At 41.5% G+C, this 16079-nt stretch overlaps 1 protein-coding gene across 3 annotated transcripts in view; it reads right to left on the bottom strand.

Moving 5' to 3' along the window:
• cadm1b (cell adhesion molecule 1b) overlaps positions 1–16079 on the bottom strand; it is a 250988-nt gene that overhangs the window by 83604 nt on the left and 151305 nt on the right. For 2 of the 3 annotated variants that reach the window (XM_086034995.1, XM_086034993.1), the window contains exon 2: positions 5715–5735. The exons of the other annotated variant lie outside the window; for it this stretch is intronic. In XM_086034995.1, the coding sequence (XP_085891121.1) occupies positions 5715–5735 (21 nt within the window). The remainder of the gene's footprint in view (positions 1–5714; positions 5736–16079) is intronic. 3 annotated transcript variants of the gene reach the window in all.

Here is a 16079-nt window from a genome sequence, read left to right on the forward strand (position 1 = left end):
AGAAAATCTTTGTTTTGTCCATACAAACAAGCAAGAGATAATAGGAAAGTATGAAAGGGGGGTGCGCTTGTTTGATCTCGCCAAAAAATATGACTGTAATGTATCGACAGTCGTCACGTTATTAAATCAGTTGTTTACAAAACGCCAGGCAAAAAACACTTCTGAGAGAGAACATGAACCAAAGAGGGCAAAACGCGATGAGGACAGCAATTAAAAGGTAAACGAGCATCATTTTTATTCCTTATTCTATTCTTAGTTTTTTTACATTATGCACAACTGTAATTTATTGCGCAATAATTTAATTGTAACATGCATTTGTAACACGTTTTCATGCATTTTTATGCATTATTAAACATTTATGTCTGAATATTGGGGGGCTTGGAACGGATTAGGGCATTTACATAGAAAACACGTCTCTACTTACAAAATGTTCTACTTAAGAAATTTCTTCCAGAACCAATTAATTTGTAAGTAGAGGTACCAGTGTAGTTTGGTTTGTGTTTTTACATTTAATTCTATAAAGTCATTTTAATCAATGCATGTCTTTGTTGTATTGATTTGAGGACCCCAGGAAGACTCGCGACCACTTTGTGGAAGCTAATGGGGATTTTAATAAAGAATAAAGTTGCACTTACTCTAGGTCTTATCTCTGGTCAGCATCTGGTGTTTTATAACGTTTTTGTAATGTTTTTTGTCATGTTATAGGATAAATATTGATTCTGTCCTGCTCCAAATGTGGCACAGTTATGTGCCGTCATATTGTTGTTGTTGTTGTTTTTTTGTACAAATGGCTTATATAATTGCAATAATGGTGAGAGTGATACATTGATAGTGGCAGTATAAAGAGTTGGATTAAGTCCCCACTGAAAGCCTAAGGGATCAAATGTACGACCCGCCACTGAAATATTGATGATATAGTCTCCGTCCCAGAAACACGAAGCAAAAGCGTCAAGCTGCGTTTGAAGTTTTGTGAGAAGCAAAATGGTTTGTTTCATTCCTAGATGAAACTGCAGATGATTCCTGGCAGTGCAAGGCAAGGTTACTCGCCGCTCCCAATCTGCTGGTCACAGAGAAAGTAACTGTAAATAAATCCTCCGCAGCCCCCGAGCAAGGTTGGTGACGTTCCAGCGTCCTTCTTAGCGTCGGCTCATCTCCAATTCAAAACACACATAAATAACATAGCCGTGATTAGCAATCCCATCAAAGTGAAAACGGGCCACTTTGTGCAACATGGAGAGCTTTGGCGATTGGAGTAAACATTTTCAATTGCCTCAGCATCCCGCTCATGATTGGGTGCAAATGAGGAGAGACAGTCATTAATCCTGGATGGTGGGTGGTTGTGGTGGCGGTGGTGGGTGGGTGGGTGGGGGGGATGATTTGGGCACAGATGACTGGCTGGTAAATGCGCACTCATTCCAGCAGCTGTCTGGAAGAGTAAAGCGCCTGTATCTCTACACATGGCTGCCTGCCTCTTGCCGCATCACAACATACTGAGCGAGGCCAATGCACAGCCAAAGAGGATGCACAATCTGCCATCGAGGGGTCTGGCACTCAAATGTCAAGAGAGCTAAGACCCAACTATTTAAGCAAAAGTGGAGACAATTTAAGGTTCAGGCCCGATCGGTAGTGCTCATATTGGCGTCAGCCACCTGTTCATCTGATTGAATGACTGAATACAATCAAGAGCCTGCATGGAAAAATGTACAGGTAGTCAACATTTTGGTTTAAAGGTGCCGTTTCCAGCAGCTGTACCTGAATGAACTCCTCCTGAGTGGTAAACCTGATCGCCACCAATATGGAACTGGCTATACAGCTAGGTACATGAAATTCTAGTTTCTAGCAAGGACATTTGGAGCAAAGTTTGATGGTTCACCACGAAAAACAAACCCTGCTAAGTGTGGAAAAATGAAGGATGCACCACTTTTTCTTAGAGCGGTCATGAGTATAAACACTTATATTTGAGTGCTCGTACTGTGACTACAAAATGCCATTATGTCTTGCGATTGTGTTGAATATTGTAAACTTTTTTATTTTTTGACAGGTCACACATTTTTGTTGTAATCAGGGTTTTGCGCTGTTGATTCCGATACAATCATCCACAAATGAGATCACCCGATACCTATTCTGATACCGATAACATTTTCAAGCTAACTCACTAACGATTTTTTCCATAATACTGGTCAACAGAAAATTTTAATCAGAGATCGTTTAATGAGTCTCTAAACATATTACAAATAAAAAAAATCCACCTGATTCTGAACCTAACACTTGATTCATAAATATTACTAACTAGATAATTATACATCATTATTATTATTATTATTATTATTATTATCGCTCGGTGGCCGATCTACCGGAGCACAACTAATTTACCCAACACTGACACAAACACTTTTTATAGTAACAACTTGTCACTACTGACATTTGAACAGCCAACTGCATGTTGTTCTAGCAGCCTCGCTTGTACCACAAACCATTTCGGTTACAAGGGTTTATTATCCATCATCTTTCATCATCCATGTTTACTTTAAAGTATCTCCTGACATGCCTACGCCACCTACCCGAAAGAAACATTTCAGGCTGGTTAACTGGTATCGGTCTTGTAGTATCGGAGCATTTTTTGGAGTCAGAATACGAGTACGGATGAACAGTATTGGCACCAATAGTGCAATCGGCATCGGCGCATCCACACCAAAAAATATTTGCTGTCCACCCACTTGACAGGATATCTAGCATACATGTTGATCATGGCACATGAAAATCTATCAAGAACCCCATTGTCGCCTTTGTTAATTCGGGAATTTCAAAGGGTTTGGCTCCCATTGGTCAGCGATTATTTCATAACCTTATAGTTGTACCCTGTCCTCCGTCAAACGCACCGCTCTATCTTATTTTGTTGTGTTTTTCAACATCTAAAGGAGGTTGGCTCACAGATCTAATTGCCTGTGTCGAGAAATGCATGCTTTTCATTTGATAGAAAAAGTAAACTAGACCAATTTTTTGCAAAAGTTCTGGGTTTCAGGCACCTCATAGATGACGCTTGCTTGGATTCATTTTTTTGTTGTTGCATTTGTCAACATCAAAGGCAGGACGGATGAGCGTCCAATTGAGTCAGCGCGTCCGGCAGCAACAAGCAGCACTACAGAACATCATTAACAATAAAACTTTTCTGTCTCTGATGTTCCCTCTTTCTCCCCGCTGTGTCTCTTCATACCGCTCAGTCATTAGAGCCCGATCCTCATGATGAAACTCTCCTTGACAAGCAACAGGGATTTGGGCTTTAAAGGGTATAATTCCAACTTCTGGAACCTTTGCACGAGGAGGTTTCAATCAGTGTCAGACCGACTAATTTGACCAAGTTGATTCTCTAAGTGTAAAACTCTTGTTTAATGAGTGGTAGACACAAAAAGGGATTAACCCATTAAATCCTGAAGCCCCTCATGAGACATCTCTCTAAACCCTACGGTCATCTTTGGAGTCACCCTTGAAAAGCTGACATTTTTGCCACCTAATAATATAGGTGTATGATATATATCGAAAATAATTCATATCTCAGCCCCTGTAGCAGATAGAAACATCAGTCCAAAATTATTTGAGAGTTTAGACGTGGCTTTCACACAGGCCTGAGTGTACTAATCTTTAATGTTTCAATCGAAGATGCAAGTCACTATTTTTAATTTTAAGAAAAAATCGAGAGGCGGCACGGTGGTCGACTGGTTAGCACATCCGCCTCACAGTTCAGAGGTCGTGGGTTCGATCCCGGCTCCGGCCTCCCTGTGTGGAGTTTGCATGTTCTCCCCGTGCCTGCGTGGGTTTTCTCCGGGCACTCCGGTTTCCTCCCACATTCCAAAAACATGCATGGTAAGTTAATTGGATACTCTAAATTGCCCCTAGGTGTGATTGTGAGTGCGGATGTTTGTCTCTGTGTGCCCTGCGATTGGCTGGCAACCAGTTCAGGGTGTCCCCCGCCTACTGCCCAAAGACAGCTGGGATAGGCTCCAGCACGCCCCGCGACCCTTGTGAGGAGAAGCGGTACAGAAAATGGATGGATGGATGGAAAAAATCGAGTGGTAATTACCATGCTGTATTCTCTTACAATGACGTTGAAATCGTCATTGTCTACAAACATATATCTTAACCATACATCCCGTTCGGATGGTTTCACGGCTTTAAAGTCCACGAGCGTGTCGTCTATATCACTGCCGTGACTTATAGCAGAGCTCTCACGATCGACTGTGCCGCCTTCACTCCTCGAATTCTGGATATCCTCTGACAACTCACGACACCGTCACATGTATATTCTGATGCATTTCATTGGCTAAGAGACTGGCTGGTAACCAGTGCAGGGTGTCCCCCGCCTACTGCCCAAAGTCAGCAGGGATGGGCTCCAGCACGGTGGTCGACTGGTTAGCACGTCCGCTTCACAGTTCAGAGGTTGTGGGTTCGATCCCGGCTCCGGCCTCCCTGTGTGGAGTTTGCATGTTCACCCCGTGCCTGCGTGGGTTTTCTTCGGGTACACCGGTTTTCTCCCACATTCCAAAAACATGCATGCATGCATGGTAAGTTGATTGGACTCTCTAAATTGGCCCTAGGTGTGATTGTGAGTGCGGATGTTTGTCTCTGTGTGCCCTGCGATTGGCTGGCAACCAATTCATGGTGTCCCCCGCCTACTGCCCGAAGACAGCTGGGAGAGGCTCCAGCACGCCCCGCGACCTTTGTGAGGATAAGCGGTATCGATAATGGATGGATGGATGCATCCACATTTTTTGGTGTTGATGCACCGATGCCGATTGCATTATTGGTGCCATTGCACTATTGGTGCCAATACTGTGACACATGATATATATATCAAGCTAGTGACCTTTTGTAAGAAAATTATGTAGTTTGGTTAAATAGAAACATGCAAATCGTTGGCTTGGGTTTAATTTCATAGTAAACTTCAACTGTGAGTGGCAATAAAATTTCCTTGTTACGAAGAATTCTTTCTTTATCTCCGAAATGCTACTTTTCTGAAATTTGCTGGCCCTATCTCGCGCCCATAACACAAATATTTGCCCACAACACTCGTAAAACCCGTCAGTTGGTTCACCACTGTATTTAGCAACGCTGCTTTGCAGTGACTACATTATATTGAGAGCTAATATAAAAATAACGCTAAACTATGACCAAAATAACATAAGTTGATAAATTGAACAATTTGGCTGCTGAATTGGATGGACATGCATTCCACGGGTTTACCAAATTTTGTAGCTGTTAAGCGTTTGTATATATTTGGTTGGCTTAGGCCCAAATTTACAAGTAGGTGACAATCAACCGCACACCCATTAAACGACTGAGTGCTTTTGTGACTTCTTTGACTTTGTAAGGAGCTCTCTCTCTCTCTCTCTCTCTCTCTCTCTCTCTCGCTCTCTCGCTCTCTCTCTCTCTCTCTCTCTCTCTCTCTATATATATATATATATATATATATATATATATATATAGTCTCAGAACAACAAACGAATAGGGCAAACAATTAACCTTGTAAAGACAAAGAAATATTGACTGATAGAATCAAAAATGAAAGCAACTCCATCTCCATCTCCATCAATACACATGTATTGTGTGTCTTTCTCCACCTTTTTCAATCAAAAAAGGTCCAATGTTAATCAGCAGAGATGAGCAGATGAGCAGCATGTACAACTGAGGAGAGGGTAGCAAAAAGGGAAGAGTAGTACCTGTGATGGTTTCAGCAGCTCCTGATGCAGCAGGCCAGGAATAAAAGAAGAGAAGACAGTTTATGAGTAAAAGTAAAGGAAGCAGAAAGACATATTGCATGGCAGATTATCGAAAGCAAGTCATTTACAATAGAAACCGTGTAGTTTCCCCCACTTATAACAAATATAAGGCAACATATTGAGCGAAATGTATTATCATTTTTAGTTCCTGGGTTTTATTCAAGTGAAAAAGAGCTATTTCACACGCTTGGCCGGTCTCCATCAGCACTCATATGGGACACGGTATGTATGCTGGGGAAGTGTGGGAACCTTCTCAGAACAATGCCCACCCAGCCTGGCACCTCGCACACAGCACTGGAGGCAGGCACACACTCAAGTCCCCGCAGCAGAGCTCGGGAGGGATTGCTAGTATAATATAACCTCTCGCTCGCTCTCTCTCTCTTTCGCTCTTTCTCTCTCTCTCTTTCGCTCTTTCTCTCTCTCTCTCTCTCTCTCTCTCTCTCTCTCTCTCTATATATATATATATATATATATATATATATATATATATATATATATATATATATATATATATATATATATATATATACACACATATATATATATATATATATATTTATGTATTATTTGGCTATAGTATGAAGGCTTTAATTGTGTAAATGGTTATACCAGGCTATAGCTATAGGTGCAATATTTACAACAGGCTGGGGAACTATAATTATGTCCTATGGGATGGCTAACTATGCAGTATTTACAGTAGTGCGGTTGAGATAATTTACAGATGAATTGCGACGGGATAGTTCGCTATTTCAGTTATGGGTGATGTGAGTAGGTGTGGAGCAACAGTCCATAAGTGTTAATGTGGGTCAGGAGGCAGAATTCAGGAGTCTGACAGTTATCTTTAAAACACTAGAACGCCCAAGGGTTTTTACAACTTTTTTTGCAACAACTATTGAACGACAAATCTGGGTGATATTTGACAAACAACTCTGCTGGCTACAAGTAGATGACTTTACTTTGTAAATTGGCCATTCCCTGCCAAAATAGCAGGTGATATGGCGGGGTGACATCGTCAAATGTAAAGCATAAGTAGCCAAATGACCGCCTTCTGGGCATTCTATTGTGTTAGTTGAAGTTTAATCATCAGACAAATTTGAAATGTGCAAAATTATCAACTGAAGTAACACCAACTCCCTTGTGTACAAAATGTTACTTGTGTACAAAACCTTACTTTAATAAAATCACCTGTTTTGCCCACCTGTAGTTATTTCACAGTACAGGCTGATGATGTGATATTACATTTTATCGAGGCACACAGTTGGGGAAAAAAGTCATGTAAAGAGTGCTAAATGTTTTCGCTTTCTTGTCAGATCTGTGAAGCTATCAACATCCCACTGTCTGTTAGTGACCCAGCTATGAGAAGATCCCCGAGAGAGAAAGTCATTAATGGAGGAGCCATTCTGGCTTATCATCAGCTTGAAAAAAATATTTAGCTGCAGTGTACCAGAAAGAAGAAGCACTGAGGAGCCACATTCAGAAAAAGACTGTTGCCATCAAATGTGATTTAACTCCAGATGCTGAGAGGAGAAATGTGCTAAATACTGTATGCTTTTTCAATAATATACACATTTGTAAATATCTGTTGCGGTTTCAAACATCTTTTGTAAAAATCCACTTCAAATTTGGAGAAAAAGTTTGCTTGATTGTAAAGAAATTAGGTTTTGAGCCCCCCAAAATTGCAACTTTTATTGCAACCTTTAGGAAAATTGCCCGCAAAATCAGGCATTTTAGACCGCAACAATCATAAAAAATGCCCGCAAAGTCCTTGAGGGACTGAAAAGGGGTAGGAGTAATCATACCAGTATTATAGCACTAGCTGTAGTAGAAACAGTTGCAGAGGTAGTCGTAGTAGTAGTAATATTGTTTTATTTCTATTGTAATGACATTTGTTATACTGAAAGCAGAAAATTCAACTTACGCTAGAAGGAGTCACACGCAATAGTAGTAGCAGTCTTTTTTTTAAAATTATATTCTAATTCATTGTGCTACAATGGTCATTATGCATCAAGGGGAAATTCAACTTATGCTTTAGTAGTACTGTAGTAGGACTACACTACACTACACTACACTACACATGACAATGCAGTATCATTGTAGAAGCAGTTGAAAATACTGTATTGTATTGGGAGTAGCAGTTTTTTATGAATGTTACTCATTTCTTTCATACTTATCATTAGTATTCCGAATGGGGAAATTCAACAACTCAACAATGATAGTTGTAGCAGTAGTAGCATCAGGATCAGGATCTAGATAAACTGTGTCCCCACAGGTAAATTTCTTTTAGACAACAGTGAAACACTCACAACTAGTATACATGAACTGTTCTGCACACAATCATTACAGTACATAGTGTACATAGAAAATAGAAATAGAAATGACCACATACAGTACATATATGTGCATACAGAAAGGGACACACAAAACAATAGGGGGGGGGGGGGGGGTTAAATAGTAGTTGTCCTAGCAATGGGAGTATTATATACATTTCAAGTGAAACATTACTCTGTATGAAATGTGAAATAACTGTTGGGGAAACGCCTCTCCATATACAGCACTCTAACCTCCTCCACCCCTCTGCACACCCGCCCGTCTCCAGCATATTTGATGTGTGTGCCACCCCCGACCCAGCATGTTGTGGCAGCGCAATGCACACAGACAAGTGAGCCTGGATGGAGCAATAGACGCGTCCGTGCAGCACAAATGTTGAGCAGACGGCTTGTCTCACTTGTCATTGGCGGCGTAATAAGGGTGTAAGGTGTGACACATGTCCTTGTTCCACGTCTTTGTGCACTGCCAGCGTGTCAACAATTCCCCTCGTGTTTGGGAGGGTTGTTACATAGAGTCGAGACTGACAAATCACACATGATGGACAGGAAACAAAGTGTGAATTGACGCCGTGCAGGACGCTCCGACACTCTGGGCGTCAGTAACAACTTTATCCTGATTGTGTGAGGATTCAACAGAAAGAGCTTATGCTGAAATTAGCCTGTTAGCCACTGCTCTGGGGCAACTACTTGTTGAAGCCCTGAGCCTAAATGACAACACTCGTGGAGTCAGGATGATGTCATCAAACTGCCAAATTACACTTGTCAGACTACTTGCCAAAAAATAATTTCTAATATTGAATTAAAAAAAAAAGCCGCTGACACCATTTTCAACAGTCGACACAAAAGTGGGGGATCATAACAGAACGCACGAAAAAGTCTCAAGGACCTCGACTAAGATGGTATAAGATGGCATCAGAAAACTACATGGCACTCCTCACTTCACCTCAACATAGGTCCCTTGCACCAAGATGCCACAAGATGGCAGCAAAGTACTACACGAACCTCCGAAACGCCTTCAACATACTGTAGTTCCTTGGCACTAAAATGCCCCAAAACTGCCTGCGGAAAAAGCAACACATGAATTTCCTCAACTCCTTCAACATACAGTCGTTCCAAGGTGCCACAAGATGGTGGCAAAGCACCACATGAAGCTCCTCGACTCACTTCAACATAGTTCCTAGAATCCAAGGTGCCACAGGATGGCGGTAAAGCACGACATGACGACTCACTCACTCACACGACTCACTTCAAAAAGGTTCCTGGGCATTAAGATGGCACAAGACTTTGGCAAAATAAAGCATGACTCTCCTCAACTCACTGCAACATATCAATATGGATTTTATGAGACAGATGCCGATTTTGGTGTTTGACAATACAATTCTGATAAGCAATTACAGTAATGGTCCAATTGATTTGAAAAAGTATATATGAATGTGTATGAATATTGAATAAAATCATAGATTTTTAGGTCCCTTAATGCATACAACTATCAATATATGAATTACAGGCGGAATATTTTACTGTTTTACAAGACTTGTCCTTTAGTATTTGTTTAACTTTACAACAGCAAGAAAAATCTGCAGAAATTGGTACGTTGTTTTTTCCAATACTTTTTAAGTGCGGAATGTTTGAGCGTCATTATCCTTGTGTCTTATGTGAAAAAAAAAAAAAAAAAATCTGGAAAAAAATGACTGATTTTAAAAGAGCTAATTTGGGCCAATGAAATCATCTAACCGATTAATGGGTCCGGCCATAATAATTCCCCTCAACACACCTGATGATCGCTCATGTGACACAGTGATTCGAGAATAACTGCTTTAAAAGAGCCACACAAGTGCTACTATACACCTCCAGCCTGTGCTTGGGTACTTTAAGGTGAGGCAGCCAAAGTGACAGCAAGGAAATAAAACGTTAGGCTCCAGTCACTTTGTGAGGTCAAATGCACGGACACAGTTGAGTTTGATGAGACTTAAACCCAAACAGACTTGTGATATAGTCTAGCGACACCTTCCCTTGCCATCAGAGCGATCCACTTCCTGTCAGCTGCCACCATCCAGACTATTAATAGTGCCTAGGCGGCGGCGTGTCTCCCCCTGCGTTACCTGCAGCGCATTAGCCACGAGTTATGAGGCGCCGGCTGGACTGTGATTAGATGTCATGGCTGTCGCTCTGCTGAGACAAGCGCTGATGGACAGATTTCGGGGCGGGAAAATGCCTCGGCGAGAGTGCGGCCGATGCACCCATCTGTCAATCACGCCGGATGAGAGCGGGCAGGCCAAGTGTCCTCCCAATGATGTCTGTCCTTGCCTCCTCACCTCTTTTTCATCCCAATCTACACACCTTCTCTCTCTCTGTTCCACAGCATTGTGTTCAAGGAGACGGCATTTGCTGCGAGAAACACATGTTGGACATGAGAGGCATTTGCAAATTTCTTTGCTTGTAATGGGGAATGTTATCGTCAGAAAATCTGTGAAATTTCTTTGACCTAAGATACTTTCGTATGCACATTTTTGTACTCTTTTGATGACACTCTATTGCCAAAAGATGGAACCAGAGCCCTGGCTAATAGGAAAGTAGTAATTTCTCTCAAGGATGGACATTCCATTGAAGTGATGCAAGACTCGACTGAAAGACTAACCCATGTGCTAAGGAAGTTGCGGAATACACAAGTGCACTTCTAGCGCATTTTTATCGAAATCAAATCATCTGTAAGACATTTATTTTTAAGGGCAAGGCTGTAAATTGAGTTTGAAATTATATTACCATGATGTCTCAGTCTTATAGTCGGTGGTATAGTTACAGTTTAAACGTTTTTAGGGAGGCGTCAATCAAGTTTTTCTGCAACGTGGATAATAGAAACAGAGTAGAGAAAACAGTCATCCCTTGTTTATCGTGGATAATGGGGACCAGAACCCCCGCAAAAAGTGAAAAATCGCGAAGTAAAGGTTGACTTTCTTTACATTATTATTATTATTATTATTTCAAATTTTTCTTTTGGGGGGGGTTATGCCTCTATTAACCCATCGCAAACCCGCCAACATGATTCCCACCCTTCTAAATACTTATTACACAAATGTAACTTTAAAAATGCAAAATGAAGAATAAATACCAAGTTGCAGGATGTGAGAGGAACGCGATCTACAAGCCCGGCAGCGGACGATTACGACGGAATGTTGGCTAACAACTACATTAAAGTTTTAATTTCTATCCTAAAATTGGCTTACCTTAACTAGAATTCCGTGGAGCGTTTTAGCCAAAAGTGCAGTCCTGGTGGATAAATTCCCTTTTAAACCCTTGTTGTTGTTGTGCAAAATGAAAGTTTGTGTCATTACATCTGCTCTTGTTGCTGCTGCTTCTTCTTCTTTTAGGACCACAAAGAAGCACTGACACCAGAAGTAATCATGGAAACTAACTTTCACTTTGCACAATAACATCAACACCTTTGGATGAAATGCAACGCGGGATTCTAGTGAAGGTAATCTGTTTTAAAGACAAACTTCAACAAAGACTTTAACATTTTATTTGCAGATGTTTCGTCGTCCTTGTCGTGCTGTCGGTGGCTGAGTGTGCTTCGCTCGCAACTTCTGAACACAGTTGTTTACAATCCGCTTATCCGGCTCGACTCTAACTGAACGGTACATATGAATAACGTTAGGAGTTTCCGAACAGAACGTTGTTCAAAAGTGCAGTTCGTTCATTCAGAGTGCTCCAAATGCTTCAGTGTGTCAGGCAGTCCAAATGGAAACAGTTGAAGCGCGAGCTGCTGATTGGTTGGCTGCCTTTGGAAACTAATAAGAGGGGAGCGCACTCTGCCTCTCCGAACATAAAGACTCACAGAGTATTGCGCGGGCGCCAGAGTAAAGTACCGAACGCGACCCTAATGTTCATTCCTTGACTGGTCCGACGGAAGAAAAATAGCAAGAAAACATGCCAAAATAGCAAGGTAAAACTGTAACACAAAGTTGAGTTCACAAATGGAAATCTGTGAAAGAGTGAATCGGCAATAAATGAACCGCAAAGTAGCAAGAAATTACAGGAACAGGGATTTAACATCTCCTTTAAAAATACAAAACAACACATTGGAGTGAACAAATGAGAAATTAGAAGAAGGTCACAGAAAAGTCACAACAAAAATAAAGGATACATTCTGGGAAATATTAATGGCTTGCCCTGCAGAGAATTTTCAGTACATGAACTTGCCATGAACTTGATTGCAGAACATGGACCTTTGAAAAAGCATTGCTATTCCGAAACTTTTGAAAAGTTTACCGGCACTTCAGACAATGCAATCTCTGTATACTAAACGTATGGCAACCAATCAGGAGAAAAAAGTCAAACATCATCATCATCATCACCTTCCATTGCAACATTTGACGCTAAATCCTTTAACTACAAGACGCTTTAAGCCGATAAACAGCCTGACGGGAAGATGAAGAAACAACCCAGAAGAGGAGCCACTCATAAAGATCACACTTGAACGTGGACAGACCAACAACATCAATATTTCAGCAAATCAGAGACCTGAAGAAAATCATCTTTGAAAAATGTGCAATAACATGCAAGGTAAATGGAATCATAAAAATGCCCTAGTTGAGGGGAGTTATTCCTTATTGCACATTCACATTTGACATTCCAAGATATTAAATATGTCAGGGATGTGCAACTTAAATGCTGGAGGGGGCCGCATGTTTTCATCAGTGCTACTGGGGGGCCACACACTTCCTGACCACATTTATGACAAAATGCTATTTTAAATATCGACAAAGTAGGTGCATATGTTCAAAATGCGTGCTCTTTATATATTTCATTTGGATACATTTCCAATACACGTATAAAAGAGCAACTATCCTGACCCAACAACAAAACGTTTGAAGCAAACAGCAAGTACATACTGTATTTTTTTCCATTCAAGGATGGCCGAAAAACTGCGGAACGTGAAACCGACATTAAGTGAGACAAGTGCAAGAACTCATTTTCTATATTTTTCCCCCCCAAAAAAATCACTAAAAATGTAAATATACTTGATACTACACAAGTCAATACCCCCTTGTTTTTAGCATTTAGCGTACATTAGATCAATCAATATGTTTGACGCACTATGCAAATATGTTCAACGAAACGAGTTTGCCAGTCAAAAAAGTTTACTCCACACTGGCAGTTCCACGCTTCTATACCTATGCTTGTGGTGTGTTTCATACTTCTATTGAAAAAATGAGAGAACCTCTCAAGTAAGTGAAGTAATGAAAATCAACCTACACACACACACACACACACACACGCACGCACACACGCACACCCCCACCACACCACCACCACATATCGGTCAAGCCTTAGCCCCAGAAGAGGAAAAAATCCGGGCGCCTTGCCTGGATCCAAACTTACAATGTATTGCAATCATGCTGACATACTGCACTGTACATACACAACAAAGGAAAAGATTTACAATGAACATCAAACCCCTTTGCGAATAGATTGTGTGTCGTTGAGTTATTGCTGATTGCCCCCCGCCCCCACCGAAAAGGCTAGAAAGTGAATGGAGTAAGGTTCCTATGGCTATGCATGTGTATTTCACATTGCACTTTGTATCATTATTTGTTTCTTTCTATATAACTGAACTGAAACAATCCTCCATTCCACTTAGCTTCTTTTCTTTGAATACCATTTCACCAGCGTTTCCTATGTAGCAGGAAACACTCCAGTGTAATCAGCAGCGAGAACATACTGATTAGTTCTCTCTAGAGTGGATGTAAACGTACTTACTCAACCAATCAGGCGGATTTACAGGAGCTGTAAATGCATGTTGGAAACATCCAGTCTATGACCTTCTCTGATGCCTCATAGCATAGAGTTGCCGGCTGAAGGGCATCCATTAAAAAAATAATCTATTTATATTCAGGCCTGCCACAGTGTTTTAAGGCCTTGATAGACCAAACCGACGTCGTGGCGTCTGAATGCGCCGTCTGGTTAGTGTAGTGACCACCGTCGTAGTGTCGTAACCCGTCAGGAAGCGTCTGGTGGGTGTTTACGCATGTTGAATCGGCGTCGCCAGTCGTGACATTTGGTCACTCTGATTGCTAGCTGTTAGCTAGCAAATCAGTGCTTTGGAGCACCAACGGAAAAATGCCAAATGCGGATAAACAGTAAGCACGCCTTCGCTGCCTGAATCTTCTTACAAGTACAAGAGCGAGTGTTGACAATTTAACTACCGGGTATTTCATAATACCGTGTCAAGAACGTGAGAGTTTACTTCGCGTGGGAGTTCATTGTGAGCGAAGAATATAGCTGAATGCATTGTTTACGTTTTTATAACCCGCCCCCGGCCAACAGCTTTCCGGTTGGATTTTTCTAACAATGAAAAATAGTGACTACCGCCGCCGATGGTATGGAAGGGTATTACATCTCACGCATGCGCAGAAGGTACTTGAATACTGTATTTTCCGGACTATACGTCGCTCCGTAGTACAAGTCGCACCAGCCATAAAATGCATAATACAGAAGAAAAAAAGCATACATAAGTAGCACTGGAGCATAAGTCGCACCCCCGGCCAAACTATGAAAAAAAAAAAGGGGCGATTTATAGTCCGGAAAATACGGTAGTCCGCATCGCTGTCTGTCGTTGCGGTGTATTTTTCCAGCGTGACGTGCCGACAGCCGGCCGGACGCCACAGGGGGTAAGCGTCTGTCACTGTTGGTCAACATCGGATTGGTCTATCTATAGGCCTTTAGGTACACCCGCATAATAACGAGGTCCAATACAAAAACTGTATCAACAAAAAGACCGACAGAGAGAATGACAAACATAATGACAGACCAAGCAACTGTTTAGGCCCACAAAAGTATTAAGTAAACCTGTACAATCTGATGAGATACTATACAACGAATGTACCGTCAGACCAAGAGGCAGCCTGACTGACCCACCAAGAGACTCATAGAATGACTGACGAACCTACAAACACAGAGCGACAGAGAGCCGCCAACCTATAGAAATTCACTTCCTAAACAATTGATCAGAATTTTCATATTTTTAAAGTTCTGTCAATATGACAACCTCATTTTTCATGGTCTGCTCCCAGATTCAATGTTGTCTGTCCCATTGGTCCCTGTTATCAAGGATAAAGCTGGTAAAATGGGCAGCCGTGATAATGATAGGTAATTATGAAAATGTTGTTGCTCAGACTAACAGACTTTATAAAGATGACAGACAACCAATTTGGATTTAAAAGTAAACATAGTACAGGCGTGCGTATTTATGCCCTGAAGGAAATGGTGACTCAATATAGAATCAAGAATTATCTGTTTTGCTGTGTTTCATTGACACTTCAAAAACATTTGATCACGTTAACCATAGGAAACTGTTTGAAAAGTTGGCTCAGAGAGGGGTGCCTAAATACTTGGTGAGGATCTCGGTTTATTGGTACAGCCATCAAAAAATGCAAGTCAAATGGGGGAACAATATCTCAGCCCCGTTTGGTGTTGGCAATGGGGTTCGACAAGGAGGAATTGTGTCCCTGCTATTATTTAATGTATATATGGATGAGCTCTCTGAACATTGCGGGCCTGTAGAACTGGTTGCATGGTTGGGAATTATTTAGTGAACCACATCATATATGCAGATGCACAGACACACACACACTGAGAGCTGGAGCACAAACACGGCAACAGAAAGTTTTTAATGTTTTTCAACTTAAGTGAATAAATAAACATAGCTTTGGGGGGGTGGGCGTCTGGTTGGTTTTGGGGGGATTGGGGGGGCGGGTGGGGGGGTGGGGGTGTCTGGTTGGTTGCTTAACGGTTGCGAGACAGAATTCTGACAAGGCTATAGTACCTTCTAGCCCTGGTGCAGCGACAAACATGTTTGGATCACAGTTTGGACACAAATTTGACATTTTTGGTTTTGATCTGCAAGACTTAGATACATGAAATATTGCCGTATTGGGTCCTATCCCATTGGGCGAGAGGCGGGGTACACCCTGGACTG

The sequence above is a fragment of the Filicampus tigris genome, chromosome 7, assembly GCF_054856515.1.
Source record: "Filicampus tigris isolate MCC_2025a chromosome 7, RoL_Ftig_1.0, whole genome shotgun sequence".
Taxonomy (NCBI): domain Eukaryota; kingdom Metazoa; phylum Chordata; class Actinopteri; order Syngnathiformes; family Syngnathidae; genus Filicampus; species Filicampus tigris.